The 16,341-nt window shown below is 41.9% G+C and overlaps 1 protein-coding gene across 2 annotated transcripts in view; it reads left to right on the top strand.

The window, feature by feature from the left end:
- The window catches only part of ABHD3 (abhydrolase domain containing 3, phospholipase), a 74,131-nt gene that overhangs the window by 1,083 nt on the left and 56,707 nt on the right, over positions 1 to 16,341 (top strand). For both annotated transcript variants that reach the window (XM_034943474.3, XM_008968598.6), the window contains exons 2-3: positions 30 to 193; positions 1,281 to 1,463. In XM_034943474.3, coding sequence (XP_034799365.1) covers positions 30 to 193; positions 1,281 to 1,463 — 347 coding nt within the window. The remainder of the gene's footprint in view (positions 1 to 29; positions 194 to 1,280; positions 1,464 to 16,341) is intronic.

The following is a 16,341-nucleotide window of genomic DNA, read 5'->3' as shown; positions in this document are numbered from 1 at the left end:
CCCTTCTCTGATACTGCTTTTCCCTTCAGAAACCCCAGTTAGTGACGGGGGGTGAGAGTTTCAGCCGCTTCCTTCAAGACCACTGTCCCGTGGTTACAGAAACGTACTACCCGACGGTCTGGTGCTGGGAGGGTCGAGGACAGACCCTGCTTAGACCTTTCATCACTTCGAAGCCCCCGGTGCTGTACAGGAAGTAAGTGAATTTCCGTTTTCAGTCATTTCTGCAAAATCACAGGTTGTTTGTTTGCTTGCTTGCTTATTCCCAGTTCTTGGTTAATAGAATCTCTGCTTTAGGAAGTATATAGGACAGAAAGAGGGATGAAAATGGAAGGTATGTCCCCGGCTCCACCCCCAGCTGCAGGAAAATACCCCAGCTGCAGGTATTTGCCTCCTGGCCCCCGCCCTAACCGCCAACCTGATGTAAATGGTTTATTTTTAGGATGAGAGAAGTGTTTGGGGATTACTGTCTCGCGGTTTGTCATACATCTGTCAGAAAGACCCAGATCTTTTGATGATCTGCATTCATTCATTGATATGTAGCAGATACTGGGGGTGGGGGTGGGGTGAGAAGGATGCCACTTAATTTGGGTTTTGGGCGATCTATTGGTGTAAAATGACTTCCTATTGACAGGCAAATGGGATCTTGATGAAAATAGCTCTTGATGTGTTAAAGATACGGTCCAGGATTTATCAGGAACCAGATTTAAATGGTGCCTGTTATTAATTTCCCTTAGTCATCTATCCTTCTGGAGTTTATTTTGTTGCCTGGAACTTGCACTGTTTGGGAAAATTCTGTAAGTTCATGAATACTATGTGAGAAATAATTTAAATTATTTCAGAAGAAAATCTTGAAGTATACTATACAAGGAGACTGCATTATTGAGTCCAAAGAGCTAGAGCAGTGGTCAGAGATTAGATCAGCATTTTACTTACTCAGACTTCCCTGTCGCATTAGTTGAGTGACCTCAATCAAACAAGGGTTAAATGCTGGGTGTTTTAGAGTAATGAGTAAGTATTCATTTATCTTAATAATTAGCAGTTCATTTTTATATACGACCTTGTACGGAGGTTGCTGGAAATACTTGATGGTACTAATCTTCATAAAATCCTTCTAATGAAAGAAAATGATATGTAGATCGAGATACGGGTGTGTGTTCGTGAATGCTGGAAAAATGTTATTTTTCGATGACCAAATAATGTCATGTGTTTAGAATTAAAACAAAATTAAGACATGACTTAAAACATGTAAATAGTAATGTCTTCTGAATTATTCCTTTCAGTGAACTTATTAAAACTGCAGATGGAGGACAGATTTCACTGGACTGGTTTGATAATGATAACAGTACGTGTTATATGGATGCCAGCACCAGACCTACTATCTTATTGTTGCCTGGCCTCACTGGAACAAGCAAGGAGTCATATATCCTTCATATGATCCATCTTAGTGAAGAATTAGGATACAGGTACCAGTAAAAGATTTCTTTTTTTTTCACTTGATCCATTCCAAATGAAGTACGAATATATCTACATGTTTGTTTCAGAAATACTTAGTACTTCTTGCACAGAAAAGCAGTCCCTTAAATTATTATTTTTCTCTGCATTCTTTTTTTCCTCTTTTTTTTTTCAGGAAGATGCATAACTGAATCATCTCACAAGAAATGTCACTTAGCATAGTAGACACCCTGCAGATTTAGGCTGAATTAATGAATGAAATTAGAATCATCTGAGCATTGACTGAGCCCTTCCGCCCATCCCCACCCCTATGGAGAGTGTGTTATGGAGGGAGAACAGCAATTACAAACCCCTGAGAGAGTACACAGTGGCCGTCATGCCACATTCTGGGGCCTGGATTCACTAATCTTGTCGCCCTGGCTCAGCTCCCAAGTGCAAAAAATATTCAGAATCAGCTTGTAGGTCGTCCCTGTTTATCAAAGGTGATCTCTGCCTCTTCTGACCACCTGAGTTTGCAGGTGCACTTGGCTAGTCTCCAGTTGTTGATGCCACAGCTTTTCTGAGTAACCATTATTAAGCTCAGTCACCAGGTACAATTTAATTTTTTGCAAGTGATTAGCAACTTTGAGTTTCAAGTTCAGCTCTAGAATCTTAGAGTCATTATAAAAGGTACTGCTTTTTTGTGCCTCAGCTTTTTTTTTTTTTTAGCTGATAATTATTGTAATGGAACACTCTGAGTTGTATTTAAAGTAGAGTTGTATCTTTTGTTAAACTTGAAACACTTGTGTGAAAAGCTGATGGTAAGTTTACCTTAAAAAAATAATTTTAGGCTGGTCACAGTGGCTCATGCCTGTAATCCCAGCACTTTGGAAGGCGTAAAGCCGGTGGATTGCTTGAGCCCAGGAGTTCGAGACCAGTCTGGGCAACATGGTGAGACCTAGTCTACAAAAATTAGCCGGGCATGGTGGCATGCACCTATAGTTCCAGCTAGTGACAAGGCTGAGGTAGGCAATCAGTTGAGCCCAGGAGGTAGAGACTGTAGTGAACCATGATCGTGCCACTGGACTCCAGCCTGGATGACAGAGTGACACCTTGGTCAAAAAGAAAAAAAAAAAAAAGGAAAGAAGAACATTTTGATGTTTGATGTAAAGGGGAAAATTCCATGATAGCTAACTTAATTTTAACAAGTTAATTCTGATCTTTTATAAATAATAGCTTATTTTGTCCATGAAGTAACATTCTCTCAAGAACTATGATGTTCAAGAATTATATTCAAGAAATTTGCTTAGCAGTAGCAGGAATTCATCATTATTCCATGTTTAAGCACCATACAGTTAGACAGTTAGATGTGAGGCTTGGTTCCTTTTTTTTTTTTTTTTTTTGAGGCCAAATCTGGCTCTATTGCCCAGCATGGAGCGCGGTGGCATGATCATGATTCACTGCAGTCTCTTACAGGTGTGAGTTAATGCTCCCAGCCTGGTTCCATTTTTTTTTTTTTTTTTTGGCTAAAACTTAGTCATGCTCAGAAAGTACAGAAGATCATAATGCCTTTTGTACATATTTAAATTACTGCTTCTAGATTTGGCCTGAGCTGTCTCTCAAGACTTAGAACTGCTTTTAAAAACAATGTGGGCCAGGTGCAGTGGCTCATGCCTGTAATAACAGCTCTTTGGGAGGCCGAGGCAGGTGGATCACTTGAGGTCAGGAGTTCAAGACCAACTTGGCCAACATGGTGAAACCTCGTCTCTACTAAGAAATACAAAAATTAGCCAGGTGTGATGGTGGGCACCTGTAATCCCAGCTACTCAGGAGGCTGAGGCAGGAGAATTGCTTGAACCTGGGAGGCAGAGGGTGCAGTGAGCCAAGATTGTGCCATTGCACTCCAGCCTGGGCAATAAGAGCAAAACTCTGTCTCAAAAAAAATAAAAATAAAAAAATTCGGGCCAGGTACAGTGGCTCACACCTGTAATCCCAGCACTTTGGGAGGTCAAGGCAGACAGATCACAAGGTCAGGAGTTCGAGACCAGCCTGACCAACATGGTGAAACCCTGTTTCTACTAAAAATACAAAAAAATTAGACAGGTATGGTGGCACATGCCTGTAATCCCAGTTATTCGGGAGGCTGAGGCAGGAGAATTGCTTGAACCTGGGAGGCAGAGGTTGCAGTGAGCCAAGATGGCGCCACTGCACTCCAGCCTGGGCAACAGAGCGAGACTCTGTCTCAAAAAAATAAATAAATAAAAATAAATAAATAAAAACAATGTGGTTGAAACTCAAGGACTGAGTCTTATAAGCTCTGGAGTTGCCAGTGCACATACCTTTTGTCCATTGCTTATAAAGGTTGCCAGATTTTCACCGGGTGCAGTGGCTCACACCTGTAATCCCAGCACTCATCCACAGGCTGAGGCGTGCGGATCACAAGGTCAGGAGTTCGAGACTAGCCTGGCCAACATAGTGAAACCCCATCTGTACTAAAAATGCAAAAATTAGCCAGGCATGGCAGCGCGTGCCTGTAATCCCAGCTACTCGGGAGGCTGAGGGAGAATCGCTTAAACCCGGGAGGCGGAGGTTGCAGTGAGCCAAGATTGCGCAATTGCACTCCGGCCTGGGCAACAAGAGCGAAACTCTATCTCACACACACACACACACAAAATTACAAAAGCAGAAGCTGCAGGGCCTCATCTTGAGGCCCAGGCTGAGAACTCCCACAGTGCTACTGGTCAAAGCAAGTCACATGATCAGCCCAGAGTCAAAGTGTAGGGAAATAGACTGCCTCTTGATAGGAAGAGCTTCAAAACATTTTTGCAACCTACCACAGAAAGCCAGGTAGTTTTAAAGACCACTAAGAATAAAAATAGATCTGGAAGTTTGGCGCAAGGCTGAGTTGAGTCTTTAGATACCAAAATGATCTAAGTCATTGGTACTGTAGCATGGGATCTAACAGATAACAGGGTTTGTGAAAAGCTGAGTAATATGACGGAATGTGCTTGGGCTTTGGAATCAAGCTGGATTCAAATGTTGGAACTGCCACTTTCTAAGGGACCCTGGCCAGTTAATTTAACTTCCCTCATCACAGCGTTCTCATCTACTTCACAGGGTTTAGTTAGAATCTGTAAAGTAGGCCAGGTGTGGTGGCCCATGCCTGTAATCCCAACACTTTGGGAGGCTGAGGTGGGTGGATCACTTGAGGTTAGGAGTTCGAAACCAGCCTGGTCAACGTGGTGAAACCCCGTTAACCAGGCATAGTGGTGTGCGCCTGTAATCCCAGCTACTCAGGAATCTAAGACACAAGAATCGCTTGAACTTGGGTAGTGGAGGTTGCAGTGAGCTGAGATCGTGCCACTACACTCCAGTCTAGGAGACAAAGCAAGGCTCCATCTCAAAAAAAAAAAGTGTAAAGTACTTGGTTGGGTGCCCTGCACAAAGTGGGTCTTTAGAAAATGTTTATGTCAGCCAGGCACAGTGGCTGACGCCTGTAATCCCAGCAGTCTGGGAGGCCAAGGCGGGTGGATCACCTGAGGTCAGGAGTTCAAGACCAGCCTGGCCCACATGGCGAAACCCCATCTACACTAAAAATACAGAGAAAAATTAGCTGGGTGTGGTGGTGGACACCTGTGATCCCAGCTACTTGGGAGGCTGAGGCAGAAGAACTGCTTGAACCTGGGAGGCAGAGGTTGCAGTGGGCCGAGATGGTTGAACCCAGGAGACGGAGGTTGCAGTGAGGTACTGCACTCCAGCTTGGGTGACAGAGCAAGACTCTGTCTTAAAAAAAGAAAAAAAAGAAAATGTTTATGTCTTCCTTCCCTCATCTTCTATTCCCTGGCCAGGGCAGAAAATGTTTTATAGGCCGGGTGCGGTGGCTCAAGCCTGTAATCCCAGCATTCTGGGAGGCCGACGTGGGCAGATCCCCTCAGGTCAGGAGTTGAAGACCAGCCTGGCCAACATGGTGAAACCCCGTCTCTACTAAAACTACAAAAACTTAGCTGGACGTGGTGGCAGGTGCCTGTAATCCCAGCAACTTGGGAGGCTGAGGCAGGAGAATCACTTGAACCCAGGAGGCGGAGGTTGCAGTGAGCTGAGATCGCACCATTGCACTCCAGGCTGGGCGACAGAGCAAAACTCCATCTCAAAAAAAAAAAGAAAATGTTTTATAATTCAAAAGAACGAGTACAAGCAAATCTACCTCTTGGGATAGAGAAACATGTAGTTTCCTTGTGGGAGTACATAGATGTTACCATGTCTGCTATAGATGAGAGTTTCAGTATCTTCAGTATGAACATCCCTGAGGCGCAGGGTGCACTTGCCATCCTGTCCCAGTTACTATTTGTGTAAAGGTTGAAGGTTTAGGGAGAGTCATGAATTATGTCAGGTCACCAGGGAACTGTCAATGATTTACTGGTGAGATATGAGATATGATTTAGACATTAGAGAGAACCTAACTCCCAGCGTATGGTCAAAGGAGACATAATGGTTTATTGTTGATGTTAAACCATTGTTTTTTTCCCTCTACCTGAAAACTAACAAAGTACTTTTCTGTTAAGGTGCACTAATTCAAAATTCAGGATGGATGGGATGGAAACTAGGCTTAAGTTTGTTTAAGATAATTGTGAGCAAACGCTTTACTATGTAAGTCAAAGGTAAATAGAATGAGGCTAGGCATGGTGGCTCTGGCCTCTAATCCCAGCACCTTGGGAGGCCGAGGCGGGTGGATCACTTGAGGTCAGGAGTTTGAGACCAGCCTGGCCAACATGGCGAAACCTTGTTTCTACTAAAAATACAAAAAATTAGCCGGGCATCATGGCATGCGCCTGTAATTCCAGCTACTTGGGAGGCTGAGGCAGGAGAATCGCTTGAACTCGGGAGGTGGAGGTTGCAGTGAGTCAAGATCATGCCACTGCACTCCAGCCTGGGCAACAGAGTGAGACTCTGTCTCAGTTTTTTTAAAAAAAGGATAAATAGGCTGGGCACGGTAGCTCACGCCTATAATCCCAGCACTTCGGGAGTCTGAGGTGGGCTGATCACGAGGTCAGGAGTTCAAGACCAGCCTTGCCAATATGGTGACACCTCCTCTCTACTAAAATACAAAAATTAGCCAGGTATGGTGGTGTGTGCCTGTAGTCCCAGCTACTCACGAGGCTGAGGCAGAAGAATCATTTGAACCCGGGTTGTGGAGGTTGCAGTGATCCGAGATCGCACCACTGCACTCCAGCCAGGGCGACAGAGTGAGACTCTGGCTCAAAAAAACAACAAAAAAAAAGTAAATAGAATGAGATGGGAAATGTTTGGCCTGCCTACATGAAGATAACCTGTCCATCTTCACTGGTGGATTGCAGTATGTACTCTTTTGGATAGTTCCTGCCCGCAAGAGGAGAAAGTTGCTAAGCCAGATAAATTCTTTCAGATTTTATTAATCAGTTATGTCTACCACCTCCTGGAAGGTAAATAAAGTAAGAGAGGCCAGGAATGCCAGGTGCAGTGGCTTATTCCTATAATCCCAGCACTTTGGAAGGCTAAGGCAGGAGGATTGCTTGAGCCCAAGAGTTTGAGACCATCCTGGACCACATAGTGAGACCCCCCATTTCTACCAAAAAAAACCGAAACTAAATAATAACAATGAATAATAATAATAAAAGACCAGAAATATGTTTAGAGAGAAGCTCTCTTCATGGAAACCAGAAAGCTGGAGAAAAGGCAGTTTTCTCTAACAATTTATACCTATATGATTGATAAAGTAGTTAGAAACTTTACCATTCATTCCAAAAAATCTCCAGTAATATAGCCTAATAGGTATTATTTTATGTACATTAATAATATCTTGTTTTCTTAAATCCTTTCCCCGTTTTCTGAATTGATTTCCAGTACTACAACAAAAACAAGGAGAAAGGCCAGGCGCGGTGGCTCACGCCTGTAATCCCCAGCATTTTGGGAAGCCAAGGCAGGCAGATCACAAGGTCAGGAGAGCGAGACCATCCTAGCTAACACGGTGAAACCCTGTCTCTACTAAAAATATTTTTTAAATAAATTAGCCGGGCGTGTTGGCAGGTGCCTGTAGTCCCAGCTACTTGAGAGGTTGAGGCAGGAGAATGTCGTGAACCCGGGAGGCAGAGCTTGCAGTGAGCCAAGATCACGCCACTGCACTCCAGCCTGGGCAACAGAGCAAGACTCCATCTCAAAAAAAAAAAAAAAAAAAGGAGAAAAACAGTAACTCCAACAAAATCTGAATCATCTTTTGACTTTTTAAAATTGAGAGCCATTATTACTGGGGGGAAAAAAAAGAAAAAATTTTAAAATTTAAAAAAATAAAACCGAGAGCCTTCATTAACCATTATATTCCACCCCCAACTAATATTAACAAGAATGACCCATCCAGAATTATACAGTTGTAAGTTCATTGAAATCTAGGTCAGTCATAAGTATTTTGGAGCTGCAAAGTACAATATCAGAACCTATTCCCAAAAAGCATACAGTCTAGTCGAAGTGGCAAAGACTGTGCAGCAGCAGCAGGGAAATGTACATCAGAAAGGAGCAGGATTGGCTGTAAGTGACAAAAAACTCAAAATAGTAGTGACGGTATAAACTTATTTCTCTCATGTAAAAATCTAAGAAGGTAGATCAAGGCTTGTATGGCACATGTCAGTGTCAGGAACCTAAGCTGCTTTTATTCTTAGGTTGGTGCAAAAGTAATTGTGGTTTTTGCCATTAAAAGTAATGGCAAATTTAATGCCATTAAAAGTAATGGCAAAAATAAAAGTAATTTGCCATTATGTTTAATGACAAAAACCCCAGTTACTTTTGCACCAACCTAATATGTTGCTTCGTAACATGGATGCTTCAGCAGTAGCCATCACATCTGCATTCTAACACCCAAGAAGGAGAAAAAAAAGCAGGAGTAGGAAAAGTACCATCTTCCTTTAAAGATGCAGCCCAGCAATTGTGCACACCACTTTTGCTTGTATCATATTGGCCCGCTCTTGGCTGCAAGGGAAGCTTGAAAATTAAATCTTGGCCATGCATGATGGCTCACGCCTATAATCCCAGCACTTTGGGAGGCTAAGGCAGGCGGATCACTTGAGGACAAGAGTTCAAAACCAGCCTGGCCAACATGGTGAAACCCCATCTCTACTAAAAATACAAAAACTTTAGCCAGGTGTGGTGGCGGGTGCCTGTAATCCCAGCTACTTGGGAGGCTGAGGCAGGAGAATCGCTTGAACCCAGGAGGCGGAGGTTGCAGTGAGTTGAGATTGCGCCATTGCACTCCAGCCTGGATGACAAGAGCGAGACTCCATCTCAAAAAAAAAAAGGAAATCATATCTTTATTTTGGACAGCCATGTCCCAACTAAAATTGGGAGTTCTGTTGCTGAGGAAGAAGGGAAGGATGGATATTGGGAGGTGACTAGCAGCTCGTGCTGCTGAGTAGTCAAGAGTTGGCAGTACTGGGATTCAGAAATATCAGAAGAGCCAAAAGGGTCATTTTATGGAGGGAAGGAGTAGATCAGCGGTGTCACATACAACTTAAAGGAGAAGGAGGATGAATAAAGCAAAACATGAGAGGATCTCAGTAGAGCGATGAGGAAGGAAGCCAAACTGCTGGATAGATGAACTCAGTAGACAGAGCAGGAATGGATCACCCATTCGATGAGTTTGACAGAGAAAGGAGAGAAACAGGACAGTTGTTAGAAGAGGGCAAAAGGATCACTCGAGGGATTTTTGCAAGATTGTAAACTTGTGTTTTAAGACATTTCTTACTGTCTTGTTACTTTATTTCCTACTTAGAGAAAAAACTAATTTTTTGGTATGGTTTGACAGAATTAGGATTTCTTATTCTTCATTGCAGAGCCCACCTACTGGTAGCAAGGATGTCACCGTTCATCATTTATATTCTTGAGAGACTCAGTGTAGGAGATTATTTAAAAGTTGTTAAAATTTGCTTCTAAATGTGGTACTGGCTGGGCACAGTGGCTCACGCCTGTAATCCCAGCACTTTGGGAGGCCAAGGCCGGCGGATCGCTTGACGTCAGGAGTTCAAGACCAGCCTGACCAACATGGTGAAACCCCATCCCTACTAAAAAATACAAAAATTAGCCAGGTATGGTGGCCCCCACCTATAATCCCAGCTACTCGAGGGGCTCACTGCAACCCAGGAGGCAGAGGTTGCATGAGCCGAGATTGTGCCACTGCACTACAGCCTGGGTGACAGAGCGAGACTTAGTCTCAAAAAAAATAAAAATAAATTTTTTTTAAAAATGTGATCCTGAGAATATTTTATGTAGAGGAAGTAGCAAGTAAATGTCATTTGAAGTTATCATAGCTCTAGATGCAATTTAGCTTTTCCTGCAGCGTTAGAGGTGCCTTGGTGGGGGACGGGTGGGGAGTCTAGCTACAGACTTCCTGAGGGAGGAGAGATGAGAGAGGCTGAACTAAGGAAAATGAGACAGCAAAACAAAAGGGTTAGTTCTGACCACGCTTTCCCTCATCTAAAAGCAATGTCTTAGATAAGAAATCATTTTAAATTAACACCAGAATATTTTTTTCTCAGTAACTCATTTTGTTGTTGTTAAAATAATTTGGTTTTTAAACTTTTGGGAATAAGGCAGTTAACTGATCATTTGTGAGACTAGCCAGATTGAGTAATGCATGTTAGAAAGCACTGAATGAAGAGGTTAGCTTCTTTCTTGGTATTCCAGAAAAAGTTATGGTGGAGACTGACAAGTGGTCCCATTCTCTAGGGCACTAATTGTTAGCTGTTCCACTGCAACATGGCACCTCAATTAAACCTTCAGGGACAAAGCTCTTTTTATCAGAGTTGGCATGCCCTCGAAGGGTACTCTGTGTTCAGAGCACCCGTCTTCTTTGGAAAAAGAGACCTGAGTGTTACAGCTTAGGTAGTGCTGGGCAGTGAAGTGAGGTGGTTAAGTGGATTCTTGAGTCGGATCTGCCTGGGTTCAGATCCTAGCTCTGTCATACACTACCTGCCTACCCACAGACAAATTATGTCATTGCTCAGCACCTGTTTTCTCATCTGTAACAATACCTAGACCTCACAGGGTTGTGTGGATTGCGTGTAATGTGTATAAAGAATGTTGACTAGTACAGGGCCTATGGCAAACATTTTGTTAAGTGTTAGCTATGAAACCTTAAGAAGTGAATTAGGACCATTGTATGGCTTAGGAAAGAGCCCCACTGTTGTAATCTGGTCAGATTAAAATGAGATACTGCCTACGCCTTACTGTTATTAATACCAAGAAGATGCCATTCCAGCCGGGCACGGTGGCTCACGCCTGTAATCCCAGCACTTTGGGAGGCAGAGGCGGGCGGATCATGAGGTCAGGAGATCGAGACCATCTTGGCTAACACAGTGAAACCCCGCCTCTACTAAAAATACAAAAAATTAGCCAGGCGTGGTGGCGGGCGCCTGTAGTCCCAGCTACTCGGGAGGCTGAGGCAGGAGAATGGCGTGAACCCGGGAGGCGGAGCTTGCAGTGAGCCGAGATCCCGCCGACAGAGCGAGACTCCGTCTCAAAAAAAAAAAAAAAAAAAAAGAAGATGCCATTCCAAGAGAGCCCAGAGACAACAGTGTGCCTGGCAAGCCAAAGGGTAGTACAGAGAGAAGGAAGGAAATGTCTTGCTAAGGTAGAGTGGCCGCTGGAATCGACATTGTCCTGTAATCCATGTCTCTGAGTCTGTTTTGGGTAATATAGTTTCCAGCAGTGACTTGTGACACTGGAGTAACAACTGTTACTTACAAGCACTATAAATTTAGAGCACTTTGCTTATTAAATAGGGCCAGTTCAACTGGGTGTTTTATTGACAAAATCTGCAAAAATACCAAAGAGACACAGCTAGAAATCAAATGAGTGAAATGAAATATGAGAACATCAGAAAGCAGCTGAGTAAATTTTAGGATCACAGCTAAAGCAGAGAAGGGAAACGATTGCAATAAAATAGAATAAGATCACTGAAAGAATTAGCCATGCTGGTTGTATCATTCGTTTTCAGCTTCCTCACATTAAAGATACCTTTGACTCTTTTTCCCTTGTGCCCACTGGTTTTGAAATATACCTAAAAAATAAACTGCATTAATTAAATATTAACTTGCTATTCTTTTTTTAAAAAAATTCATAGGGCCGCTTAGAACTTACGATCAGCAAGAAATAACCAGAATTGCCACTTTGGTTGGTTACAATTAAATTTAGCTTTGCTGAGTGCCTGCCACATGATAGGCCCCATGCCAGGCATTATATATAGGTTATCCTACTTAGTATATATCCAGTTCAAGATACATATTATAAACCCCATTTTACCAAACAAAAAGCAGAAATTACTAACAAAAGTTAGTAATTTGATCAAAATTAGCTGGTGTGTGACAGGGTTAAGACTGAAATGTAGGGCCGGGTGCGGTGGCTCACGCCTATAATCTCAGCACTTTGGGAGGCTGAGGCAGGTGGATCACCTGAGGTCAGGAGTTCGAGACCAGCCTGGCCAACATGGTGAAACCCCGTCACTACTAAAAATACAAAAATTAGCCGAGTGTGGTGGTGGACGCCTGTAATCCCAGCTAGTTGGGAGGCTAAGGCAAAAGAACTGTTTGAACCTGGGAGACAGGTTGCAGTGAGCTGAGATTGCACCATTGCATTCCAGCCTGGGCAACAAGAGCAAAACTCCGTCTTAAAAAAGAAAAGAAAAGATTGGAATGTACAGGCTTATTACAGATAAACATATGATTTCTGTGAGGCTTTTTGAAATGTTGATAGTTCCTGAAAACCCTTCTTTACTACTATTTTATACCCTTGGATGCCTTAGGCTCTTAGCTTGGGAAAATCTAGCTCTTCCAATCCCATGATTGTTGCTTAATATGATAATGCATACCTGTGATATCATTGGGACTCAGTTTTATCAGGGAAATTCAAGACATGACAGGCAAATAAATCATGTTTCCTACTCAGATAATAGATTTTATAGAGAAAGAGTTGAAACGGGAGATAATGAGGTTCCTGAATTATGAATTGACTTTCAGTGTTCTCCATTACCATATGATAATCATGAGTTAGGCATATAATAGTGAATAATATACTCACATTAATTACTGCGTTTGATTTCTGAAGCATCTTAGAAAAAGGTATGTGAATTATGTTCATTTGTTTTACCACCTTTATGACCTTAGTAAGCTTGGAAATGTTTAGATAGCATCATTTCTTGAAAAGAATGTGTATTCTCTTGTTGGATGTGGTGTTCTGTACATTTAAATTTGGTTAATATTGATAATGTTATTCAGACTATTTATAGCTCACTTTTATCTTTTATTGATAGAAGCATTTTAAAATATAGTTGTAGATTTTCTGTTTCTCCATTTAATTCTATTAATTTTGCTTCATGTATACGGAAGCTCTGTTAGACACATACACATTTAAGATTGTTAGTCTTCCTATGAATTAACTTTTTATCATCATGAAATGTTCTTCTTAACCTCTGGTCATGAAGTTTGCTTTACCTGATATTATCATAGCCACTTCGTTCTTTTTTTGCTGAGTGTTTGTGTGATATATCTTTATTTACACTTTAACTTTCAGAGTATCTATGTCATTGTATTTAAAGTGTATTGTAGATAGCATGTAGTTAGATCTTGCTCTTTTTTTTTTTTTGAGACAGAGTCTCACTGTTGTCGACCTGGGCTGGAGTACAATGGCATGATCTCGGCTCACTGCAACCTCCTTCTCCCGGGTTCCAGCAGTTCTCCTGCCTCAGCCTCCCAAGTAGCTGAGATTACAGGCACCCACCACCACACCAGGCTAATTTTTGTACTTTTAGTAGAGACAGGGTTTCGCCATGTTGGCCAGGTTGGTTTCAAACTCCTGACCTCAGGTGATCCACCTGCCTCGGCCTCCCAAAGTGCTGGGATTACAGGCATGAGCCACTGTGCCCAACCAGATCTTGCTTTTTTTAAATCCTGTCTGACAATCTCCATCTTTCAATTGAGGTTCTTATTCATTTACATTTAATGTAATTGTTAATGTGGTGGATTTTTTTGTTTTGTTTTTGAGACAGTCTTCCTCTGTCACCCAGGCTGGAGTGCAGTGGCATGATCTCGACTCACTGCAACCTCCGCCTCCTGGGTTCAAGCGATTCTCCTGCCTCAACCTCCTGAGTACCTGGGATTACAGGCACCTGCCACCATGCCTGGCTAATTTTTGTATTTTTAGTAGAGACGGGGTTTCACCATGTTGGCCAGGCTGGTTTCAAACTCCTGACCTCAGGTGATTTGCCTGCCCCGGCCTCCCAAAGTGCTGTAATTACAGGGGTGAGTCACCATGCCCAGCCCACAATTACATGTATGTTGTTTTTTTTTTATATTGTTTCACAAATCACTGAGGTTCTACTTTTTTTGGACCTTTTTCCTCTTATCCTATGTTCGAGCTGCAATTTGCAAATCCAGTGAATTTTTTATTTCAGATTTTATATTTTTTTCTAGAATTTCCATTTTAATAAATTTTATTATGCTGAGATTTTCTATTTTTTTTTTTTTAATTCTTTACAAGCTCCCCCATCCCACCACCCTTAATGTCCTTGAGTTATAGTAGCTGCTGTAAAACTTCATTTGCTAGTTCTAACATCTGGACAATCTTGGGACCAGTTAGGTTATCTCTTGAGTGTGGGTCATGTTTTCCTGTTTCTTCATGGTCTAGCAATTTGGGGTTGTGTTCTGGACAGTTTGAATGATCCATTGTAGAGACTCTGGATTCTTTTATATTTTCCCAAAGAGTGTTGCTTTTTGTTTGCTTTATTAGATAGTTAACTTGGCTGCCCTCAAACTTCAAACTCTCTCTCCTCTGTTGTAAATCGCAGTTGAAATCTTTGTCCAGTTTTTTAGCCTTAATTGGGTTGCTTGTAGTGTGTTTCACATATGTATAGATGAGGGATCAACTAGAGATTTGGGGCCCAGCTTTTAGTCAGAATTTACTGCTCTTTCTCTGTGTATCCATTCTAAGATTTTTTTCTGCTTGTTTTTCAACTTCTGTTGTTGCCCCAAACTGTTTTAATAGTTCTTCAAGCCTGTGAGACTGAGCATTTATTTCCCCTTTTTTTTTTTTTTTTTTTTTTTTTTTTGAGACCAAATTTCACCCTTGTTGCCCAGTCTGGAGTGCAATGGCATGATCTTGGCTCACTGCAACCTCCGCCTCCCGGATTCAAGCAATTCTCCTGCTTCAGCCTCCCAAGTAGCTGGGATTACAGGTGCCTGCCACCACACATGGCTAATTTTTGTATTTTTAGTAGAGACGGTGTTTCACTATGTTGGCCAGGCTGGTCTCGAACTCCTGACCTCAGGTGATCCACCCACCTTGGCCTCCCAAAGGGCTGAGATTACAGGCATGAGCACTGCGCCCAGCCAAGAGACTGAGCATTTCTATCCAACTTTTATTTATCATTGAGTAATACCCAACTACTGCCTTCCCTCAGGTAAAAAAAGGAGAAGCTGTAAAAATTGAAAACTCACCCAGTATGATTTTCATTTTCCTAGTGTCAACTCCCATTCAGTTTCTGCATGCTTTTTGTTGTCGTTGTTGTTCTCTACTGCCTTTATATTTTTTCAAGAATGTATAGTTATTATTCTATGGAAAGTTTGGCCCTAAAGGATCTACCTGGACATTACTAGAGGCAGAACTTCCTTATCTTTTCTTTAGCTGGAATTCAGAGCCTTATGTTTATTTTTGTCCTAACCTGTTTTTCCATTCTTATTTTCTATTGTTACTGTCCGTGTAACCACTTCTCAACTGATAATTGATTTTTCGTCCCTTAGAACATTTAATACATACTCACCTCATATCTTTGCTTGGATTATTCCCTTTACAGTGTATCTCACACTTGCCTTTTGCTGGAATCTTTACTATTTTTCAAGTCCTAACATAAGATCTATCTACCTTTTATGAAGCCTTTCTTAATCAATTTTGCCCATCCTGACCTCATAGGGTTTTATTGTCTATACCACTTCTTGGACATTGAATCCTATACTGTCTTGTTTTATTACTTTTGTTGTAGTCACTCAACTGAAAATATGGTGCATATCTTTTCAATCTAACTAGATTGTACCCTCCTTGAGGCCAGGAACCTTATGTTGATACTTTATTTCTCTACTACAGGCTCTAACTCAATCTTTAGTTCAGTAAATATTATTGAATGAATAAATGAGTTATTCCAATATTAATATTCATGTAAAGTGCTTAGAACATGATCTGGCACATAGTAAACACTAGTAAACAGTATCTGTTGTTATTATTATTACCTGAAATCAATCATATGACTAGCTGATCTCTGAATGTTCCTCTCATTCTACCCTTTGCTGATTATCATTTCTATTGTTAGACTTGAAGATTTGGGGAATCTTATACTGAAATATTTCAGATTGCCTGATAAAATTACAGATTTGGAAACTAGGCCTAGACAGGTATTCACAACCCATGGAAGTTTCGCTGCTTTTCTTAGGTGCCCAAGCTCAGAGTCTGCTACTTTTTTTGTTGTTTTTGTTTTTTGAGACAGGCTCTCCATCACCCAGGCCGGAGTGCAATGGTGTGATCACAGCACTGCAACCTTGACTTCCAGGGTTCAAGCCTGAGCAGATTCAAGGTTCTCTGGTCCATCTCACTGTGACAGTGGTTCTCATCCTAGGGGCAGTTTTTCCCCCAGGGAACATTTGGCAATGTCTGGAGACATTTTTGGTTGTTATGCCTGGGGCATGTGCTACTGGCATCTAGTTGGTAGAGGCCAAAGATGCTGCTGAGTATCCTATAATGCACAGGACAGCACTGCTACAAAGAATTATTTGGGCTGAAATGTCCATAGTACTAAAGATTGAGAAACTCTGTGCTATAGGTAGTCTCTTCCTTTTATTTAACCTT

Source organism: Pan paniscus, chromosome 17 (genome assembly GCF_029289425.2).
Source record: "Pan paniscus chromosome 17, NHGRI_mPanPan1-v2.0_pri, whole genome shotgun sequence".
NCBI classification, from domain to species: Eukaryota; Metazoa; Chordata; class Mammalia; order Primates; family Hominidae; genus Pan; species Pan paniscus.
This window is presented reverse-complemented; position numbering and strand designations above follow the sequence as displayed.